This window comes from Anarrhichthys ocellatus, unplaced genomic scaffold (genome assembly GCF_004355925.1).
Source record: "Anarrhichthys ocellatus isolate YVR2014 unplaced genomic scaffold, GSC_Weel_1.0 scaffold13, whole genome shotgun sequence".
NCBI classification, from domain to species: domain Eukaryota; kingdom Metazoa; phylum Chordata; class Actinopteri; order Perciformes; family Anarhichadidae; genus Anarrhichthys; species Anarrhichthys ocellatus.
This window is the reverse complement of record NW_022280043.1, coordinates 2,919,678-2,940,686: the sequence shown is the minus strand read 5'-3', so window position 1 is coordinate 2,940,686 and position 21,009 is coordinate 2,919,678. Positions and strand designations below refer to the sequence as shown.

General features: G+C 41.7%; 2 protein-coding genes across 4 annotated transcripts in view; both read left to right on the top strand.

The window, feature by feature from the left end:
• LOC116386888 (solute carrier family 45 member 4-like) overlaps positions 1-6,613 on the top strand; it is a 9,721-nt gene extending 3,108 nt beyond the window's left edge. The window contains exons 3-13 of the mRNA XM_031853472.1: positions 1,525-1,713; positions 1,798-1,977; positions 2,103-2,752; positions 2,939-3,076; positions 3,176-3,424; positions 3,585-3,704; positions 4,189-4,288; positions 4,443-4,523; positions 4,667-4,797; positions 5,093-5,161; positions 5,463-6,613. Of these exons, the coding sequence (XP_031709332.1) occupies positions 1,525-1,713; positions 1,798-1,977; positions 2,103-2,752; positions 2,939-3,076; positions 3,176-3,424; positions 3,585-3,704; positions 4,189-4,288; positions 4,443-4,523; positions 4,667-4,797; positions 5,093-5,161; positions 5,463-5,768 (2,213 nt within the window). The 3' untranslated portion in view covers positions 5,769-6,613. The remainder of the gene's footprint in view (positions 1-1,524; positions 1,714-1,797; positions 1,978-2,102; positions 2,753-2,938; positions 3,077-3,175; positions 3,425-3,584; positions 3,705-4,188; positions 4,289-4,442; positions 4,524-4,666; positions 4,798-5,092; positions 5,162-5,462) is intronic.
• A 5,101-nt stretch (positions 6,614-11,714) lies between these two features.
• LOC116386549 (DENN domain-containing protein 3-like) overlaps positions 11,715-21,009 on the top strand; it is a 14,704-nt gene continuing 5,409 nt past the window's right edge. The window contains exons 1-18 of one of the 3 annotated variants that reach the window (XM_031852864.1): positions 11,715-11,842; positions 13,936-14,099; positions 14,865-15,054; positions 15,192-15,260; positions 15,395-15,510; positions 15,634-15,758; positions 15,855-15,966; positions 16,207-16,326; positions 16,432-16,530; positions 16,805-16,924; positions 17,441-17,556; positions 17,760-17,915; positions 18,009-18,105; positions 18,201-18,304; positions 18,643-18,830; positions 18,961-19,120; positions 19,287-19,482; positions 19,628-19,796. In XM_031852864.1, coding sequence (XP_031708724.1) covers positions 14,016-14,099; positions 14,865-15,054; positions 15,192-15,260; positions 15,395-15,510; positions 15,634-15,758; positions 15,855-15,966; positions 16,207-16,326; positions 16,432-16,530; positions 16,805-16,924; positions 17,441-17,556; positions 17,760-17,915; positions 18,009-18,105; positions 18,201-18,304; positions 18,643-18,830; positions 18,961-19,120; positions 19,287-19,482; positions 19,628-19,796 — 2,221 coding nt within the window. In that variant the 5' untranslated portion in view covers positions 11,715-11,842; positions 13,936-14,015. Of the gene's footprint in view, positions 11,843-13,814; positions 14,100-14,864; positions 15,055-15,188; positions 15,261-15,394; positions 15,511-15,633; positions 15,759-15,854; positions 15,967-16,206; positions 16,327-16,431; positions 16,531-16,804; positions 16,925-17,440; positions 17,557-17,759; positions 17,916-18,008; positions 18,106-18,200; positions 18,305-18,642; positions 18,831-18,960; positions 19,121-19,286; positions 19,483-19,627; positions 19,797-21,009 lie in introns of those variants that run through there. The other 2 variants (XM_031852862.1, XM_031852863.1) reach the window with 2 other exon arrangements.

Here is a 21,009-nt window from a genome sequence, read left to right as displayed (position 1 = left end):
GTTTGCATCAATGTTAACCTTCTAGCAGTCTTCTTCTTCCCTGCCTTTGCTGGAGCATTGCTGCATACTAGCTTATAACCTCCATCAGTCGATCCGTAGAATAATAACCACTGTGCGTGTCACAACACTTGGCTGAGCATGTACTTACTCCTTGTGCATTCACATTCGCGCATGTATGAGACAAACAGACCCACTTATTTAAAAAACAACAACAACTGCTTCTTAGTGCTACTAGAGGTCAAAAAGTACACAGGGTACAAGTCAAGTCTTGTTGTAGTCCCATTTACAAGAGAGAGAGAGAAAGAGAGAGAGATTTTTCCAACTGCAATAAGTCATCTGCTGTTTTGTTGACTTAAGGGAGAGGACAGACAGGAGCAGAGCGAGGCAGCATGGGTAACATGTTGTTCCTGTGAGAACCAGTCAGCTCACACAGCCCGCTCTTTATAAGGGGTGGAAAATCAGGATTTTGTCATCGAGCAGAGACAGTTGTTTTTTATTATAACTGAGGACTGACAGCATTGCCTCTCAAGTGTCACAGATATTTGGGTCATACGTCAGTAAAAAACAATATCAAACCACATTGATCCTGTAATAGCTACGGTATAGGATTGAGTTCTGTCTCATGACGGTCAACGGGAGGTGATGCATATTTCTGTCGGTGTTGTTGTAACAGGCTAACATTGTCTGCACTGGTCCTGCCACCCTAAAAAGGAAGCTGCTTGAGAGCACTAGTGGTTCTTCAGCTATGCATGCAGAGCTCTCATGTGCTGTGCTTCTATAAACAATGGAACGTAGGGAAACCTTCGCCTTTTTTTGTGGAGAAAACCTGAGAGTAGACCTCAACCTTATTGAGGCATTTTGTACCAAGTTGGCAGGACAAAACAGAGCCTCGTGAATGAGTAATTCATTATAAAGTACATTGGGGCTCGCTATGTATCAGTTCTTCAGTCAGTAGTTAGGTAGTCAGAGTTGAAGACAGGATTTAAAATAACACAAGTAAATCAAATTAAAACGTTTTACAGATCTCAACATCATACACTATAGCATATTAAAAATCTGTGTAAAATACCATAGATCTGGCCTTATCAGATAGATGAACACAAAAGGCAAACTATACTATATTAGATGCAGAAAAGCATGTTTTGTGCTGAATGCTGCCTGAACAAAAACACTATTAATTAAGTGTTCACTTTTTCTGCATATGACATGTTTTCCTATTTACATTCCTGTCCGACGTCTTTTATTTCATTGAGCTGTCATTCATTGTTGAAGAAATACTGGCAAGAGTTCAAGGGAATGACGTTGTGAAACCACAGACCATTTAGCTAAATACAGTGTGTTGCTGTAATAATTTAGCTTATTTTTTAACCATTTGGTCAAATGTAATAAGACAGAGGCACATGTGAGGAAAAGCAAGGTTTCCTATTAAGTGTTTCCCAAAACTCTCGTGTCACCTCGTCCAACAATAGGAGACTTTGCCTGTTTTCTATGTCTTGAATCATTTTGTTTGTGTGTCCTTTCTAGGTCTTCCTGAGCAATATTACAGTTTAACCTGGTTCCTCAGTCCTATCCTGGGTCTCATGCTCACACCCGTGATCGGCTCAGCCAGCGACCGATGCACTCTGCGATGGGGCCGGAGAAGACCATTCATTCTGGCCCTGTGTGTGGGTGTGCTGCTGGGAGTGGCGCTGTTCTTAAATGGATCATTGATAGGTGAGTAGAAGGTTCCAAAGGAGATCAACACTGTACTGCTACTGTTTAAACCCCATCTGTATATATTGTGTGGTGTTCCGTTAGGCCTTTCCGTTGGTGATAGTCCCGGCAGCCAGCCAATTGGCATCGTCCTTACTATGCTAGGTGTGGTGGTGCTGGACTTCAGTGCTGATGCCTCTGAGGGACCAATCAGAGCTTACCTTCTCGATGTTGCTGACACCGACGAGCAAGACATGGCCTTGAATATTCACGCCTTCTCTGCTGGTAAGACTACACGGATGTATGGACACACACACACACACACACACACACACACAGTCCACATAGACATTGTACAAATTATTTCACAGACCTCTGACTTGTGCGTCTGTTTATACCTGTCTCCCCAGGGCTCGGCGGAGCAGTGGGCTACATGCTGGGCAGCCTCGACTGGAGTGGCACAGCTCTGGGCCAAGCGTTTAAATCACAGGAGCAGGTCCTCTTCTTGTTCGCGGGCATCATCTTCATCATCTCAGTCACACTGCACATGCTCAGTATCCCCGAGCGACATTTCGCACCTTCCAACCAGCTTAAAGATGTGGCGAGCGGGGGGTCTACCAGCCAGTTGTCTTTCAGGCCCGTTGGCCACACGCCACCTTTACTCGACGTGATTGCAGAGGAGGATGCTTCAGCTCGAGCCCCGTGCAGAGAGGACAACGAATCGGATTCGGAGGAAGGAGACATGGACTTCCTTGCCGTGGAGCGCGTGCGGTGTAAAAGCGATTCAGTCTTAGCCATGCCAGATGCTACAATCGAGTTGGATTCTGACCTCGACCCAGAGTCACAACTTTTCCTGCCGCAGTTGCACCACTTTCTACCGGGGACACAGGCAGAGCTAGACGATGTTTTCAAGCCATCAAACCACAGTATTGGGTCCTCGTCTCCTTCTGGACCACCGGCCCATTCTGATGAGATGGTGGTTTTAGAGCCTACAAATCCAGACTGGCCTGAGCGTAAGGGTCCACAGGACTCGTATCGGGTGAAATCCTCTGTTATGATGGCAAGTGTTATTGGTGTTAAATTACCTTGCCAAAACAGAAACAAATGTTATCAAGGCAGTGTTACAAGTATTTCGATATTTATTCTTCAATAGGCTTTACTGTGTTTCAGATATTTTGTCCCATGTGTTTGAGTTTCCCTTTGTGCCTTTAATATGTACGTCTGTGCCTCTCTCATGTCCCAGCAGGTCAAGGCTTCCAATGGTGTCGATGCTGCCTTGTCACCTTCTGACCACTGCAACGCGATGAAAGGCCACACCTCCACAAGCCGCCCCTCCAACACCTCAGTTTCCCCACGACCACACCCACACACCTTCTACAGACAGGTGCGATTGGATGTTCCATGTTTTAAATTACTTTTTGTAATAGTCATTTTGCAAATGTGAAAAAGTTGATGTTGGTCTCTTTTGTTCCCCCTCTTTTAGCCCTCCTTCACTTTCTCCTACTACGGAAGAGTGGGATCGCAGCGCTATCGACTGCGAAAAATAGCACCATGGAGCCCTCGGCCAATCACCACCTCCCAAAGTCTGAATGACCTCAGTGAACTCCAGCGGCGTCCAGGCAGGCGAGAGCTGCAGCTTTCAGCTAGCAGTCTGTCATCTGAGGGCTCCAGCAGTGAGGGCGGACCAGGCGAGGGTACAACTGTTCGACTGCTCTGGTTGTCCATGTTGAAGGTAAATTGCAAATGTCTTTGATATTGATGTATTTTTTTCTCTTATTTTACTATTTACAACATTTAAAGGTCTGTTGTCGCAGACATAATAAACTAAACTAATTTATTTTTCATGCTCACTTGCTAGTCTTGATTCCTTGTGTCCTTTCTGTCCTCGGTAGATGCCAAGGCAGCTGTGGAGATTGTGTGTGTGTCACCTCCTCACATGGTTCTCCATTATAGCTGAAGCTGTGTTTTACACTGATTTCATGGGGCAAGTCATCTACCACGGAGATCCCACGGTAAACACATAAATGCACTCTCTCATCCTCATGCACTTGCGTGTCTTATTGTTTAAAAACAGTTAAGTTGATGTACCACGGAGACCACGCAGTAAGGAACACAGATGTATAAACCCAGCACAATTAAGCAACATTTCACCAAAATCGCAATATGGCTACAAATTAAATATTGTCACGCTACAGAGATGTAGTGGCCTACATATCATATTCCACAGATTTAAGAAAACATCATTGTTTGGTACAGAAAACCCACAAAAGTCACTCCGTAATCATTTTCATATGTTTTTCAGTGAAAATGAGAATATGAAAATGCAACATTCGAAATAATCCGAATTAGATATCCTTTGCAAAATGTTCCTCATTTCCCAGCATGCTTCACAGACGTGTATGCCAAATATAAACACTACAATGTCAGTCATCCAGTCTGTTTGTTAAGTCAAGTGTACTATTACGTTGCTGAAATTCCTCCACTTTTTTTGGTCAGGCACCAGCCAATTCCACGGAGCTACTCAACTATCACAAAGGAGTTCAGATGGGCTGCTGGGGACTGGTGGTCTATGCTGCTACTGCTGCTGTCTGCTCTGGTAAAACACAAACACTGTTCCGTTTCATTACATTTGAATTTAAATCCCCTAACTGCTGAGTTTACAGAGAAAACAAGTAGTCAGTGATACAAGTAAACGCTGCCTCCAATAATTTAAATGTCTTCTTTCGCCCTCTTTCTATCACTCCACTCAGCAATCCTTCAGAAGTACCTGGATAATTTTGATCTGAGCATTAAGATTGTGTACATTGTTGGAACTCTGGGATTCTCAATAGGTCAGTTGGGTCAAATGAACAATAATAAGGTGAAGTACAGCGGATTTGGGAGCAGTTGCACATGGTCTTAATGGGTATGCAGAATAAAGTGACATGTAATTAAAAATGCATTTAAAACCGCTTTCGTCTCTCTCTAACCTTAGGAACTGCTGTCATGGCAATCTTCCCTAATGTTTATGTGGCCATGGTGATGATCAGTAGCATGGGCATCATCTCCATGAGTATCTCCTACTGTCCCTATGCATTACTCGGCCAGTACCATGAAATCAAAGAGGTATGTACTCAAACAGTCAGTACACATGCAAGAAAAGCATCCATGTTTTATATGTGTCAACATTTAAACTAGTTCAGTCAGTCACTGAGTGTGTGTACACTAATATTGTATTTGTTCTGTATCTCATCACTTGAGGTTTTTTTTTGATGAAGCCTTGCCTGTAAGCTTTCTCAGCATAATGATAGTTTTTAAACTTCACCTAAAGGCCTTAAACACTCCATCATGAAAACCTACACACTGAGACTCTGTGCCACATGTGATTGATGTGTCTCTTCTCTACTGTTCCTCTCCTCAGTACATTCACCACAGTCCAGCAAACACTAGTAGAGGCTTTGGTATTGACTGCGCTATCTTGTCCTGCCAGGTGAGCGTTCATACTCTTTCCCCCCCCCCCCCATCAGCTCTAAACTTAAACCGATCACCAGCGGCTTCCAACCAAGTAGGAGTTTGCTTTTGAAACGAGCACATTCTTATTCTTGTCGAACCGATCCAGAGACACAGCGGTTTAGGGTGTGAGCTAAAGTAACATGATGTACTTTTCCAAATGTGTGTAATATTCAGGTGCTTTCTACTCTAGGGGTGGTGATAAGAGTCTGTGGAAAGCATGAGTGTCATCACAGTGTGTACTATTATATTCAATCACTCTAATCCCGTTTCATTTCCAGGTCTATATCAGCCAGATTCTGGTTGCATCGGCCCTTGGAGCTGTGGTCGACGCAGTCGGCAGTGTGCGTGTAATTCCTGCCGTGGCCTCTGGAGGCTCCTTCCTCGGCTTCCTTACGGCCTGTTTCCTCGTCATTTATCCTGATGCGGAGCCCAGCAGCTCAGAGCAGGACCTGGGCCTGGGCCTGGTGGGTAGACCTGGAGATTCAGACCCAAATGGAGGAAGGACCAGTGACCAGAGGTTGGCTCTGCTGAACCTCACATATGGGGATAATTTGAAGAAGGAAGAGAATCACTCTGTTGCCTGAGCATGTAAAGAGTTGTTTAGCTTTCTTCTCACTAAGCACACACCACAACATGTGTGGGTTATACCAAATGTCTGTGCCTTTCTGAAGGAGGAAAGATGGCACAACGTTCTACATGAATCTCTTCTTCTTCTCCTTCTTATTGCTACCTCAACTCTAAAACAAACAACCGTTTAGACGGCTCGATGGATCGAGGACAGCCATTGAAACACAAAGAGCCACATGATAGTGACTTGGTGAGACTGTTCAAACTAACTTAGCTCAGACTACTGATACAAATGTAAGCCTTTATTGTGAAAACACAAATAGGAAGCACACAGAGCACTTTGTCTCACTCCTGAACAGTATTGCCACACTGATGCAATGATGCAATGTGTGACATTTAACTTCACAGAAGCTGCTCCATGGTTACTTGATGGCTAATCGTAGTGCTGTAAAAGTGTGCAGCTCTGCATTACATATTGACTGAATACAATTGTTAATATTTGTTCCAGTCTGCATACTTGATATTGTTATTCTATAAATGCCAGAAAGTGTCCAAACTAAAGGGCCAATACATTTGCTGCAGACATAACCATTTCATAAACTTTTTTAATTTTACATTTATAATGCCTGAACCTGTTACATAGCAAGCTAGTGCGCGGTTAGAGGGGCCCTTTTTATCAAGTTTTTTTCTTTTCTTGCCTGTACAGATACACGCGTTCTGAAGAGGCCATATTCTCCTTTCTGTGCCAATGAAGACGGATTTTGCAAATCCTGTGAATTTTCACTGTAAATGCTGGTGTTGAGATGTTCGCTCAAGTTTGACCTGAAGTGGTGTTGGACTTCAACACGTTTTGTATTAGAGGGTGGAATTTATTTTGCTTTCTAATGAAAGAAAAAAAGCGTTTGTAAAATATACATTCCAAGTACAGTGGAAATAGGGAACATGTCCATCATAGCACATTTGTCATATGCAGTCAATCAAAAAATATAGAAAGGCTCCGAAATTCAATTGCCCGAGCCCACATTAGTTTCGTGTCCCACGCTGATCATTTGACAGTCGTAAAACTGTCTCGCTGAACAGAAAGGACTAATAAGATAAATAGCTCCCATACTGCCAGGCTTCACTTTACATAGAATAACAAACCAGAGTAAGCAGAGCACATTGAGCAAGATAATGTTCAGCATAGTCGCTACACACTTTAACATATCTGCAGAGTGCACAGTGTAATAAGCTGCAGACTTATGCACAGTTTAATTAAACAGCACAGTCGCTCTTCTTTGAAGGTACATCTTCAGCAGCATCACTGTTGAATATATGGGAGTGAGTGTAAATGCACAGAGCAGCCGTAAGCTGACTAATAGGAGTATTGTTTCTTTAATTGGGGAGGTTTAATGTCATGTGGTGTGACACTGTTCCAGGAACCTGTAATGCTGCATACTGAACGCTAGAGAGAACCACTTCTATGCAAGGCCAACAGCTGATCTGTGCAACCTTGAAATGCCTTTTGGCTGATGTATAATGACCAAATGCATCCTAAAGAGAAACACTGGACCTTCTCAGTTCACGTTCCTCTTTAAATGATTGTCCAGCTCAGAGGTAACAATGGGGAAAGTCTCGTGAAAACATTGCACAGATTGTGTGCTTCACAGCAAGAAGGGGTTTGTTTTCAGGACTTTGCTGACGATGTCGAGTGACTTCTTTATTTTGTTCACGATCAATCCCAACAGTATTCGTTAGGACCTTGTTTCCTGCTCTGTCGTGACACAGTGGTGTCTTCTATGGTGTGATTGTCACTAAGGACTTCAGGATGTCAAGCCTCCAGATTTACTCAGCCTGATTTACAATCACTACAAAGGGAACGTCCCAATTCTATGGGTATTTGCATCAGATATGAAGGGAAAATGTTAAGAAAGTGAATACTAAGTAATATAATCACTAATTTCCCTGTAAATAATAATGCAGAGATTCTGCTAGTGTGTTTAGTGCATTTTAGTAACAAACTACTGTACTGAACCAAAATATTGGAATCTTGGAGTATTGAAATTGTTTTGATTTTATAAAAATGTTTAGACTTTTATGACGATTCTCTATTTTTTGGTGTGTTTTACGTGATTTTTGGTTCTTTTCCTGCTGCACAGACTTTTGTACAATGAGAAAAAAGGTATTTTTGTACCAATTATTTGAAAAAAGAAAATGAATGCACCTTCACTTGTGTCTGTTTTTGATGACAATCGCTCACACATGCCACTTCTACATGTATTGTCTTCATTAGCCCTTTTCTTTACAATAATAAGGAATCACATATTTAGTTCACGAGATAGTCAACCAAATGTGCTTAGAAGTGCTTACAGTCCAGGAAAGATACAATATCCCAGAAGTTCACAACTGCTGCTAATCTGAAAAAACGTTCCCCTTAATATACAATGCTCACAATTAGTCCTTAATAGCACCAAGTACATGAAATAAAGATACTTAATTTGCCACAAACTCATATCACAACTGAGCAAACTTGTTTCAGGAAGACTGTTAATCTAATGAAACTATTCCTTAATACCATGAAAAGAATCCCTTGCTGCAAACTCAGATTGAGAGTGAATTGTTGTTACATAATATAAATTCCAACATGAAAAAATGTAAAGTAATAATTTGTTAACTTTTTGTAGAATGATTGGAGTGATTATTTTATATTTTGTGATTCCTGTTTGATTGTATTTTAGTCAAAAACAAAATAAGAAGCAAACCCTCTAAATTTAAATGTACACACTTTGCAACCACCGCCATCTTCAGGCTAGTATGAGTTATTACAACAGGATTCAGTTTACTGTAAAGAGAAAATCCACGATGATAAAGTTATTTTGATTCTTAAACATACACTATCTACGCACATATCTACATATCTACGCACATAGGTGTCTCCTTAAGGTGGCAATCAGATCAGATCAGTAAGACTTAATTCGTTTTTATCAAGTGACAAAATGTAGCAGTGACGATCAATAGGTAATAAATGCTCCAAAAACTGTAGTTCAGAGCTATTAGATCTGTATGATTTTTAATGTAGGGCTCACAGCAGCCCATTGTTCCAATTTAAATAATTTGACTCAATGTTTTAGCCAATACAGTTTGTAATGGGTTTCAGGTTGGCGATTTTCATACAAAATTCTGATCGGGCCACACAATATTCATACAACAAAATTTGATGACGCAATCCAGACATATAGGTTACTATTGATCTATTTCTTTGAACCATAATCGCCCCACCAATAAACTGAGCAGAGAGGTGAGACACTGTGATTGACGACATTCAGCCCTGGGCTGGAATCGAACCCTGACTGCTGCGGCACTACTCATGTTACGCACGCTCTACCAGGTTAACTACATTTCATGGGGGGTGGGTGGGGGGGGGCCTCAGATCAATGCCATCTACAATCACAACAACTAATACAGATCATATCTACCATACCAACATAATACCACCAAAGGACAGTGTTATAGAACTGTCCACATCAAATAGCCTAACGCTCAAGACAGGAAGTAGGGCACCAACATGAGGACACTAACAAGGCAAAGTAACAATCATGCAGTGAACGGCGCACTGCCAATACACGCAACATATTCCAAATAATAAAGACATTTTGACTCACCGATGTGTGCTTCTTGAAGAGGAAGCAGGTGCGGCAGTCCTTCATCAGTGAAAACGTCTCCGTGACCTTGCTGTTAAAATCCAACAGTCCATGGATGAGTTCATGTTCAATAGATTGCATAGTCAGGGCTTTCAACCACACATTGTATTCCATGAAGGCCTAAATGTCTCCATTTGTTTCAGAGTGGATAAGTGTCTCTCTGATTCGTCGCTGGTCATTGGTGTTGTGATGATGATTTGATCAAGTGTCACGGTTTCAGACAAGGTTGTTTTAATGAATGGATTTCAATAGAGAGAGACAGCGGTGTTGCCTTTGCCCAGTTCACTCTGCTGGTGGACGGAGCTCAACTCTGTGTTCAGCTTTGCCTTATTCGTTACTGGTCATAGTTTAACAGCACATTCCAGTTCGGCCTCTGGAAATTATTTCACTGAGAGTTGCCACAATCAAATGGTCGCTTTTAATGAACCTCCACCTGCCGAGTGGCAGGCCCTACATTCTCCTTGAAGGTGACCATCGCCTGTACATTGTACAGAAAAAAAACCTGCAAGAGTTTATATGAACTTGGTTCCTGCATGTCAGTGGACAGACCATAGGCATCGCTGATGGTCACCTATGCGCTCTTGGACGGTGCTTCTTGACAAGTCAGAACTTCACAGACAAGACCTTTTCAAACTTGACAACATAAACATTCTTAATGGGCCCGTCTGTATTTCCTGTTGCAATGCAAGGAACCTATAAATGATATTCCTTGTTGCAAGGTGTGCTTATGCAGTAGTTGACAAGGAACCTATGTATATATTCCTTGGTAGCTGACAGGAAGTAAACGAAGAGGTCTATACTTACACTCATAACACAGCCCCATGATATGTTTGCACTATCAGCTTTATAGGTTCAGCACCTGAAGAGATGTCATTGTGGCATTTATTACCATTGTTGGGAAACTCTAATGACTAAAGAAGTATGTTGACTTACAAAGACTTATATCCTCATGTGAACTTTCGAGGCCTGTGTCCTCGTATGTCTGGTGTCTGAAGCTTGCTCTGACACCAAGCGTCTCAGATATCTTTCCTCTTGGGGGCTAGCAGATGTTTGTCCTAAATAAGAGACAATAAAGCTGTAGCAGATGTCAATACTTGAGCAGAGCTGATTTGCTACCAAGACTTCCTGATTTCATAGAATGACCTTTGTCCTAGAACAAACTGTTAAAGTGTTGTTCCAGGTTTTGTGAAGATTACGCTGTGTGAAAAGCAATACGTGTGTATGTTATCCATGTGTGACAAGCTTATCGTAAATTACCCTGTACCACCACACTGCTTGTGTATATGACTGAGACTCAGAGACAAACCTCTGAGCAGCCTTGATCCATGTTCTGTGTTTCAACTCTGTTCCTTCTTGCAAGAATAAACGTCTTGTGATTAATGATTTTTACATCAGCCTCGAGTGAATTTTTCTAACAACCATACAGTGCAGTACTATGAGCATTTATGACTTACAGGACACATCCACAAGGGTGCATTTACCAGCTGTTGAGCAACCTCATTCTTGTAAACAATGTAACTTTACATTCAATCCAAAAGTTCGTTTTGAGTAACGGCCGAGGTGCCCTTAAAATAGGGTTGGAGCATGCTGAGCAAATGGTTCCTAAACCTGGAGTCTCCCTCGCACACTGTCTCAAATATGTATCTAAAAATGACAAAATCCACACGACTATTGTAACGTTGACTAATTACAACATCAGCTCCTCATTAGCTAACAAGCCGTGTAGGCTCTTGCACCATTAAGAAGCAACCAATGGGATTCCTCAAAGGGCCCTCAAAGTTCACGTTGAACAATGCATCCTGTGCGTCAAAACACGCGCATGCGCATAATGGTTTGTTAGTCCAGAACACGGCAAGTGCGCCAGCTCTGAAGTGCCCCACCGAGCAGCAACAGGCACAAAGACAAATTTAAACACAATACAAAGCAATGTTTGCACTAAGAATATGATGAAATTTAAGATGAACAAATTTGAGTTTTATATTAAACTAGAGACATTATAATGTCCTACAAAGCCTAAAACTTCTTCTGTATAACAGCGCCCTCTGGTGGCGTCGTGCAAACACGCCGTCATATTCTGACTTTCTTTATAAATTATAATCAAATATATAAGTATATAAGCAGTCAACAATATACTGGAGGCTATTAGCTATTGTATTACTCTAGAAATGATCGGCTTTATACTGCATTGTGCTTTTTCAAATCATCAATGCGCATGTTTGTACTTCCACAATGAGAAACAGGAAGCAGAGAGTGACAGACGGTAAACATGGGAAACCGGACTGAGCTCGTGCTATTTAGTCGTGCAGGAGTTTGCTGTGCGCGTGGAATGAGTGTAAAGCTCCGGACCGCTGTCATGAATGTGAAGGGGTCAAGGGGGATGAATGAGGAGCCGCTCTGTAGCTTGTGAGGAGGTTAGTGACCTGAAAGAGAAGTCCGATTTTGAATGACAGTTTATTGAATGACTTTAGAATCTCGTTGACAAGTTGCGATAGACTGGAAACGTCCTCTCACCGCAGGATCACGTGTCGCAGTATCACGAGTAATAAAACAGTAGTAGCTCAAAATGTATTTTGTAAGACTTTGCTGAATTCTAAAACCTTTGCTAAACTTTTATCCTGCAAAATGAGACTACAAAATGATATTGTGTAAAATTATACAAATTTACATTATAAACTGGTGTGACTTTGGATCATAACAGCGTGGCTGTAAAGACATACTCGAGCCTAAAGGGTTTTAAATGAGCTTTCAGCAGGATCATAAAATGATTTTCTTGTGTTGTTGTGCACCTCTCTTTTTAAACTACTGTTGTCACTCTTTCATCAATGAGCCATTCTTTATGAAAACTGGATAACCCTGTTGGCAGCTGATCAAAAGAGTGGCATGTAAAGTTGGAGACATGACACAGTGTCAGTTGCTTTGCACTACTTTTTATTTCCATTTCATTGATTCCGAAGGTCAGATGTAAAAACTTTGTTGATCATGCTTCTCATCGCCGGCTTAGTCCACAAATGACAGTGTTTTAAGGGCGCGGACTTTTAATCTCACAGCAAGCTTGACCACCTCAGGCCTTGAAGACAGAGACGTTAGACTGTTGTGTGTTTGTGTCACACCAGCAGATGTAACACTATTATTGTGTCGTTACGGTTTGGTGTGCAATGTGCCCTGTTTGTCAAGGATCATATGATTGTTCTGTACATGATGGTCGTGTCACATCCTTGGGCCAATAATCGAGTGACAGCAGCAGGTCATGTGGCATCATGCTCTTTTAATTGGTGATTAGCTCAGCAATGCTTGACATTCTGTGATTAGTGATCGTTTCATTTCAAACAAGGGAACAGTTGCAATGGATATTGCAATGATCAAACATTTTTAAGGAATGTTAAGGATAAAAACATAAATATTTACGCATACTGTATTTCCTATAGAGATAAGATAAGATGATTATTTTGTGGAGCTCAGCATTTTTCTAAAGTGTTACTATTTTTTTGGCACCTCACTAACTCCTCTGTCAACAATATGCAGGAGTGGAGGACTTGATATAGTCTATACATACTAGTTACACATCATTTTCTCTGCATTTTTGTGTGCATGTTTCCATCCTGCTCTGCACACCAAAACCAGGAAACGGGGAAAATGTGATTTAAAATAATTTGCTTTTCAATGTGGTGACTCAGTTATAAAAAGCACCATAGAAGGAAAAAGAACAGCAAAGATGGGATGTAGGAGGATGTGTCCGTGCTTTATCACATGATGTGGATGTGCAGATACAAATACTAATTGCCTGATGAATGACATCGTGTTTCATGTATTTCCCCGACATAGCTTGAATCAGTTCAACAATTTAGTTGTTTTCCTGATAATCTGCTGGCAACAATATTTATTCCAAAGACTGATTCACACAGCAATCAATATCAGAGTGTATTCAATTCACAAATGTAGACATTGTTCTACATAAGAGTGTGGGTTGATCATGGGTAAACTTTTCTGTAAATACACTTTTCTGCAGAGTTTTTCTAGTACATTTTATATAAATTGTGGAAATGTATTAATTGCTCTTTTTAAAAAAAAAAAAGGTTTTCTGTATTAAACAAAGTTCAGCAAAGTAGTGCATCGCATAATTCTGCAGTAGCTCCTGAATTTCAGAGAAGCAATGTGTAAAATCAGATGATTGCACCATAATCTCTGATGTAATCAAATCTAATTAAACTCTGGTTCTTGTAACGGTAATAATTGCAGAGGAGCTGTTTCTCTGAATAATCCTGCGGTGTAAAAACATGTCTGACTGGTTGTTAAGAAGAAAAGCGGTGATAATGAGTTGGAACAAGCACTCATGTGACTATATTTGGCTGATAGATGTTTTTTTCTCATGCAGAAAGATAAAGATGAGAGAAGCGTGACAACTGCCTGCCTTATTAACACACAAACCATTATCTGTATCTTCATGTGTATCTTTCTTTTACTCCTCTGTGTGACTGGCCTCTCTGCTCTTCTCTGTTTCTGTCAGTGGTTGTGATCCAGCAGGTCTGAGTTGGCACCTTGTGCCCTGTTCTGCTGGTCCAGCTGGGTCCTGGGCTGGTGTCAGTGATGGCGGACCATCTGCCTCCTGTTCTGCTGGAAGCGTGTGTGGTGCTAGGAGCATCTAGCGACAAACTCAGTGAGGTCTACCAGGTATTTGCCTCCAATCGCACTCCGACACACACGTGACTGTAGACTGATAAATTGTTAGTGGTATTGTTGTCATAGAGTGAATCATTTGTGTTTGCAGCCTCATTAATTGTGTGAATGTTTTTGTATCGGGAGGTTTATTTTAGTTTTGCTAGTATTTCATGATTCTTTAATGAGTATGGTGAATACTGTTAAACCCCATGTTTTATTCCCTTTTTATTTTTTATTAACCATGCGAGTCCCATTGAGATTTTTTTTTTTTAAGAAACCTAGCCAAGAAAGCAGAATCAATGCTAACTTTAAACTGCACAACAGTAGCATTTCAAACTGCTGGTTGGATTCAAACCTCTCTCTTCCAGGTTTCCTGTCTGTATCTTATAATTACAAAAATATGCCCCCCAAAATATATTCAAAAGAAAAAGCAAATATTGTCTCCAGATTCCCATTTACCAAGTGTCTTTGTTTTTTTAGACGCAGCAAAGAAGACCATCTTTGGCATTGAATAATTGTGTAGTGAGCAAGGGAGAATAAATGCAGAGCCCATTGGCTAAATATTGCCTCAATAATGCCCAAATAATAATGATGCTAAGGTGTCAGGATCAGTTAATCAGCATGTTAAAAATGAAATGTGTTTTCCTTCTCTCTTCTATTAAATGAGCCTCATGAATGTACGTAGAATATGTGTAATATAGATTAATATAGCATGTATCAAAGCTAATTATGAATTATTAAGAATAGAGGATCCTTCCCTTCCCATCTCCCTCTCAGGCCATTAACAGTAATGGATCTACAGAGCACCTCCTGTTGGAGCCGGAGGTACTGTACGTCCTGGCGCCTCCCTTTGTTAGCAGACCACCCGCTGAGAGTGAAGCAGCGAGGTCACATGGGAAGAGGCAGCGCTCTTTTCTCCGGAAGAAAAGGGAACACCCTCCTCCAGCTGCAGCAACTTCCATCCAAGGTCTGGTGTTTGCTTGGTGCTTCTATCCACACACAGCCACACAACAGGCCTTAGTGGGTTTTCAAATACAGAACTTCTGTGATTTGTCCCTGGTCTCTTAGATATTTGTGTAATTTTGTTTCATAATATTTCAGCAGACGGAAGTGAAGATGTCAGTGTTCCTAAAGACATTGACCTCATGGCTTTACCTCAGCTCTGCTTCCCAGGTATTTGATACACACATATTTGGGTCAACAATTAAAATATTTGATTTTTAACTTGCATGATATTCAGCCATACAGCAGCGAAAAAATGGATATCTTGTAACAATAAAAAAATGTTGTTGTTTTTTTGTTTCCAGGTGGGCTTCAAGTAACCAATGAAGAGAAAGATGAACAATTCCACTTCCTGGTTTTCACTGATGTCTTTGGCAACAAAACCCATGGAGTAGTAATGCAATGTTACCGACCGATACTGGTACTCAGTACTACATGCTATACTTCACACAACTATGTTTTACTGCTACAGCCAGATCTCTAACCTCATGTGAATAAATAAAACTGAAATGAAATCAATTCACTGTTTCCTGTGTTTTTACAGGAAGGGACGTCTGTCTGCAAGAATGGAGCTGGATCCTTCAAGTTTTCTAAACTTTTCTCTGCCTACGGTTTCTGCGTCATATCCAAGTATCCTTACTTCACTGCACTCAAAGACTGTCTGTCATGGTGAGAAACAATGTAAGAAACAAAATTAAATCGGTTTAGCTTCACCAAATGAAACAAATCATTTCCTGTCTGTTTCTGTTTGTTCTTCTTTGTCAGTCTGTTAATCCAGCTAAGAAGGTGTCGTTTATCTGACATGGAGGAGAGAGTGAAGGAGTTTGCAGCCAAACTGGCGCTGGTGCCTATTCCCCCTCCTGGACAACTACATTTGGTGTGTGTGTGTGTGTGTGTGTGTGTGTGTGTGTGTGTGTGTGTGTGTGCTATGTGGTTACTGTGGTCCTAATAACATCATGAGCCAGGAGTTATCAGGTTCATATTGCTGTTATGACAGAATACTATCAATGCAGTAGTAGCGAGTGTGTACATACCTTCATTTTCAGTACATCCCGTGACTGTGATGCAGCCAGACAGACCATAGAATAAAACAAACTATGCTGTGTTTTCTTTGCAGATGTTTACCTTGTGTCCTCTGACCATCGTATTACCATCTAGAGAAGACAAAGACCATCCAGCTGTAGATTTAGACCTCCATCTGCCTTTCTTCTGCTTCCGACCAAAGCAGCTACTACAGGTACTACACACACCTGTTGAGTTGATGTGAGTGAACCAGGAGGACGCTTATATTAACTCAGTCTATTTCTCCGTCTGTCTGTCTTTCTGTTCCCCGTCTCTGTAGGTGCTGTCTTGTCTCCTGCAGGAGCAGCGGGTGGTGCTGTTTTCTGCTGATTGGGCCAGACTCACGCTGGTGGCGGAGAGCTTCTTGCTTTTTCTGCAGGTCCGTTGAAAACCGGTGTCTGCATATCTGCAAAGGCCACAAGGTGCTGTATTCAACAATCAGAGCATTGATACAGCATCAAACATCTATTAGCTGTGCGAAGATATAGAGGAGTAGAGTCTACCTGAGCGGACAATGAAGACATATTATGCATGTTGCAGTGCAACATTGAAAGGTGTTGAATTATTCATGATCCTTCACCAAGCCATCCGTCATTTCATCTTTTGATCTATTCATTTTGTCCATCCGGGCCTCTCTGATGTTTCATGTCCAGCCTCTGTCGTGGCAGCAGCCGTATGTTCCTGTCCTGGCCAGAGGCATGCTGGACTTTCTCATGGCCCCTACTGCCTTCCTCATGGGCTGCCAACTCAGCCATTTTGAAGAGGTTGCTACTGTGAGTACACAAGCCTCCAAATCATGACTGTCTTTGCCATACATTTTTTTTTAGAAAAAGCAGGAGGAGGGTGAAGGGGGTAATTGGAATGCTGTCTGTGGGGTAAATTGTGTACAAGTGTATGGTACAAAATATCCATCTCTTATTCAGAATTATGACGAAAAGAGTAGGTGACAGTCAAGCCTTCTGCTTCAGACTTGGTTGGATTTTTAGAGGCCTCAAAGCAACTTATTTTTTCTAAATAAATGTAAAATTAAGAAGGTTATCTACAGCAGATTTGATACCGTTTTAGCAATTTTTAGTCATGGTTCTAAGTGAATACTTTGAATTACATTTGACTCTTATTTCTTGTTGGTCATGTTCACAAATGTTGACAAAATTTTCTTAGATCACAGAAATAACTTTAATATTGTAACTCAATATTGTCATATATTTGTTTACATTATAAGATTATCAGTTAATGCACAACCAAAATGTGGTAGAGATGCATTTTATTCTTGATCTTCCTCCGTCCAGGAAACAGATGATCTGGTCCTAATCAACATTGACAATGGAAGTGTCTCCACTTCTTGTTCTGAGACTCTCGACCTACCAGAGATTCCCCCGGCTGCTGCAGACTGCTTCACACAGAGGTGCTCACAGTAACGGCAAGAATGATGCAACTTCTGCTAATTTCCACAAGTACTAGAAAAATGACTCGACAGAAATACAAACAAACCAATTTGGATTTAGTCTTGGGCTGTTGATGTGCAGCTTTACTGATCCTTTTCTCAAACCTCACAGTAGATATGAATATGGTTCGATCGGTTTATACAGTATGAGTGTGTTTTTGCAGGTGTCAAACACTGCAGATTCATTTTGACCTGTATCAGTGCCACCATGCAAGCTGCACTGACATCAGTGAGCAGCGGGCACAAAGAAGAGCGTGGCAACACAACCTCAACCTCGACATCCAGAGGATCACACTGGAACTGATCATCAACATATTCAGGTTCTGTGTGTGTTCTTTCTGCACTGAGATCTAACGGGGTGCTTCCCCTAAAAATATACATTGAGTTAATGTGTACGTGTGTGTATATAACAGGGATGTTAGCAGCCATCTCAACTATGAACATCGAGTGTTTAACAGTGAAGAGTTCCTGAAAACCAGAGAGCCATCTGAACAGCTGTTTTACAAACAGGTAAACACTCACTTGGTAAAACAAGAAGTCTTTTTCTATTACTTTAACTTGAACGGCGAGGTGCTCACCTTCAAATTGACCTGGCTGTTTTGCAGGTGTTGAAAACACACATCTTCCATTTCTTCCTCAAGGACCGTCTCAACAGGAAAATGGACAACTTTGCTCGAATGGAACTCAGCACTCGTTCTGAGATGCAGAGGTAAGTTATCAAACCCATCTAAAAATAGCCTCAAACAACATTACTATACCGGAAATACGTGGCGATCCAGTTGCTGAGGCCACATTCAGAAGTAGTCAGGCACACGTCTAGTGTCATCCCAAATGCATACCTGACCACATTGAACTGAGTTCACTGGGCCAGTCAAACCGTTTCTATGTTTCTGGAGTCTTCAGCTGAAGCGAGGCACCAAATAACCACAGCAAACCTCTTCTCTAACAATATGGCTATTTAATTTTTTCTGGCATACTTTTCTTCATCTGCTTTTTGTGCTGGAAAAGCACCCTTGAAATGCATTGCATCTGTCATGTGTCGTCTAGGATTAAGGCTATGGTTGAGGTCCCACGCAGACCCACCATGCAGGAGATTCAAGCCCGGAGAAAGAGCTCTGCTACAGGGAGCACGATGAGTAAGAGACTGGGGATGAGCCTCCCTAACCTCGGAGACGATCAAACTATCAGCTTCCAAAGAAACTCAATGCTGCCCAGGATTGTTATGTCTGACCCCGGTGAGACTTCAACAGAGGCACGCATGTTCAAGATGTAGAGAGACAGACAGAAATGGCTGCAGAAGATAAAACGTTTCTGTTTGCCTCCTCCTCACATTTTCTCACATTTTCCTACCTCTTTGTGTCCTAGCGGCGAGAACTCCTCCTAAACCGCCACAAGTGTTTAAGCTCCCAGATTTCCCAGCCTCTCTGTCACTCCACTCTGTCCAAAACTATTACAGTGAGCTGATCCAGCTGCTTGGCAAAGCCATCTTCTCAGTCCAAAAGGAGAACTCTACGCTGCTGGCCAGGTATTCTGCTTTTATTATTCTTCAGGCTCCTGTTGTCATCCTTTCTCCGTCATTCCTGTCTCCTTCATTTTTATTTGTACAATCGAGTGTTTTACCACTTCACACTGTTGGTCCTCCGTTGCTGATCTGACTTGAGGATTGATTCCAATCATTTGTGTCTCTGCAGATTCTACTACTTGCGTGGCTTCATTAACACATTGTGTTGGCGGCGGCTGGACGCTCTGGGTGATTTCCAGAACCTCTACAAGACCGACACCGCCATCTTCCCCACACAGCTGGTCACATGGCTCGTGGACTCACTGCACCGAGACGAGAGACGGCAAGCTGACGAGCGACCCGAACTCAACAGACTTATCCTCAAGGTCAGTCAGTTTACACAGCCATTCTTCCCATCTTGTAGAAGTGGTGGTTGGAGGGCCAACTCAACAACATGTGTTGTGATTTTGTAAGTCGGTGATAAAGCAGCGACGATGGACGTGAACTTGTCTTTTTATTCTCATCTGTTAGGTGAAGACGGAGAATGAGAAGCCGTCGGTGCAGCCTGACGACCACGTCAAGAAGTTTGAGCTTCCCCGCAAGCATCTGCATCAGGAAGAGTTCGTGCGTTGCGTTCAGGAGTGCGGCATTGTTAAGGACGTCGCAACCATACATCGTTTATTTGATGCTCTCACTGATGGTAAGTGGGGACAGGCAGGATGATGTGTGTGTGTGTGTGTGTGTGTGGTTTAGAGATCTCTTTTGGTATTCGATATTTTTATGAATTTAATAGAAGCTTGCAATTTCAAAGCTGTATTTTGCAACCAGCAGTGAGTCAAGGCAAAGTACTAAAAGTTCTCTCCCATCACTGGTGCTGATTCAAATCCATGGTGAATGATCGGTAAATCTTGAAGACATTGTGTGTCTTCCGTATCCTTTGATGGTGGACACAGAAGTGACTATCACAGTAATTCTTTTTTATGTAAGCATTACATGAAATCATTTTGAATCGATTACATCACTTGTTGCCGACATGGTGTAATCAGGCAGCCATTAGATGATCTGTTGCACTCATTTAATTCTCTGTAAGCGTGAAGTACAGTCTGTACAGCACGTTCTCACTCACAGGCACACGCACATACACACACGCACATACACACATGCACACACAGCTTGTAAAATGAATCCTTCCACATTTAAATGCAAAACTATGTCCAACTGAAGTGAAGGGAAAAGATGCACTGTATTTTTCTATACCATATATTTTATTTTTACTTGTTGACCAGACAAAGAAATGTTATTTTTGGAATAGTTTTCAGTATTTTCTGGAAAAGGTTGTGGAACGGATGAGTCCATTAAAGCTGTAAAAGTTGATGTTTTTTATATTAACAATGGATCAAATGAGCGTAACGTGAGAGGATACGAAACAACGAGAATTATCACTCGACCTCAGCACTACAAGTGCCGTTGTCTCGGTTTTACGATTCACAGCTGCACTGTTTTCGCTCATCACTCTCACAAGCACTTGTTTCAGTGAAAAAGCTCTAAAGAACTGTACGCTACCATCACGAGGTATAAGATAAGGCACTTTATCTTGCTTCGGAGGGAAATGAAGTATTACAAATTTGTAGTGAGAAAGTCTAAGTAGTAGGTTAAAGGAAAGTAGACTTGCTGTGAAGTCTCTGTTTAGAGCAACACAAAACATGAGAGAAAGAAAAGGGTGATGTCAAATGAGGTTGAATGTGGAACTAACTGAATATGTTTGAGTGAGTGTGTTAATGTACATGTTCAGCTTGAAATTGCACATGTTTTCTCCCCCCTCAATGTCTCTTTGTTTTAAATATGTTTGTATGTCTTCTTGTATACCTCTCTCTCTCTCTCTCTCTCTCTCTCTCTCTCTCTCTCTCTCTCTC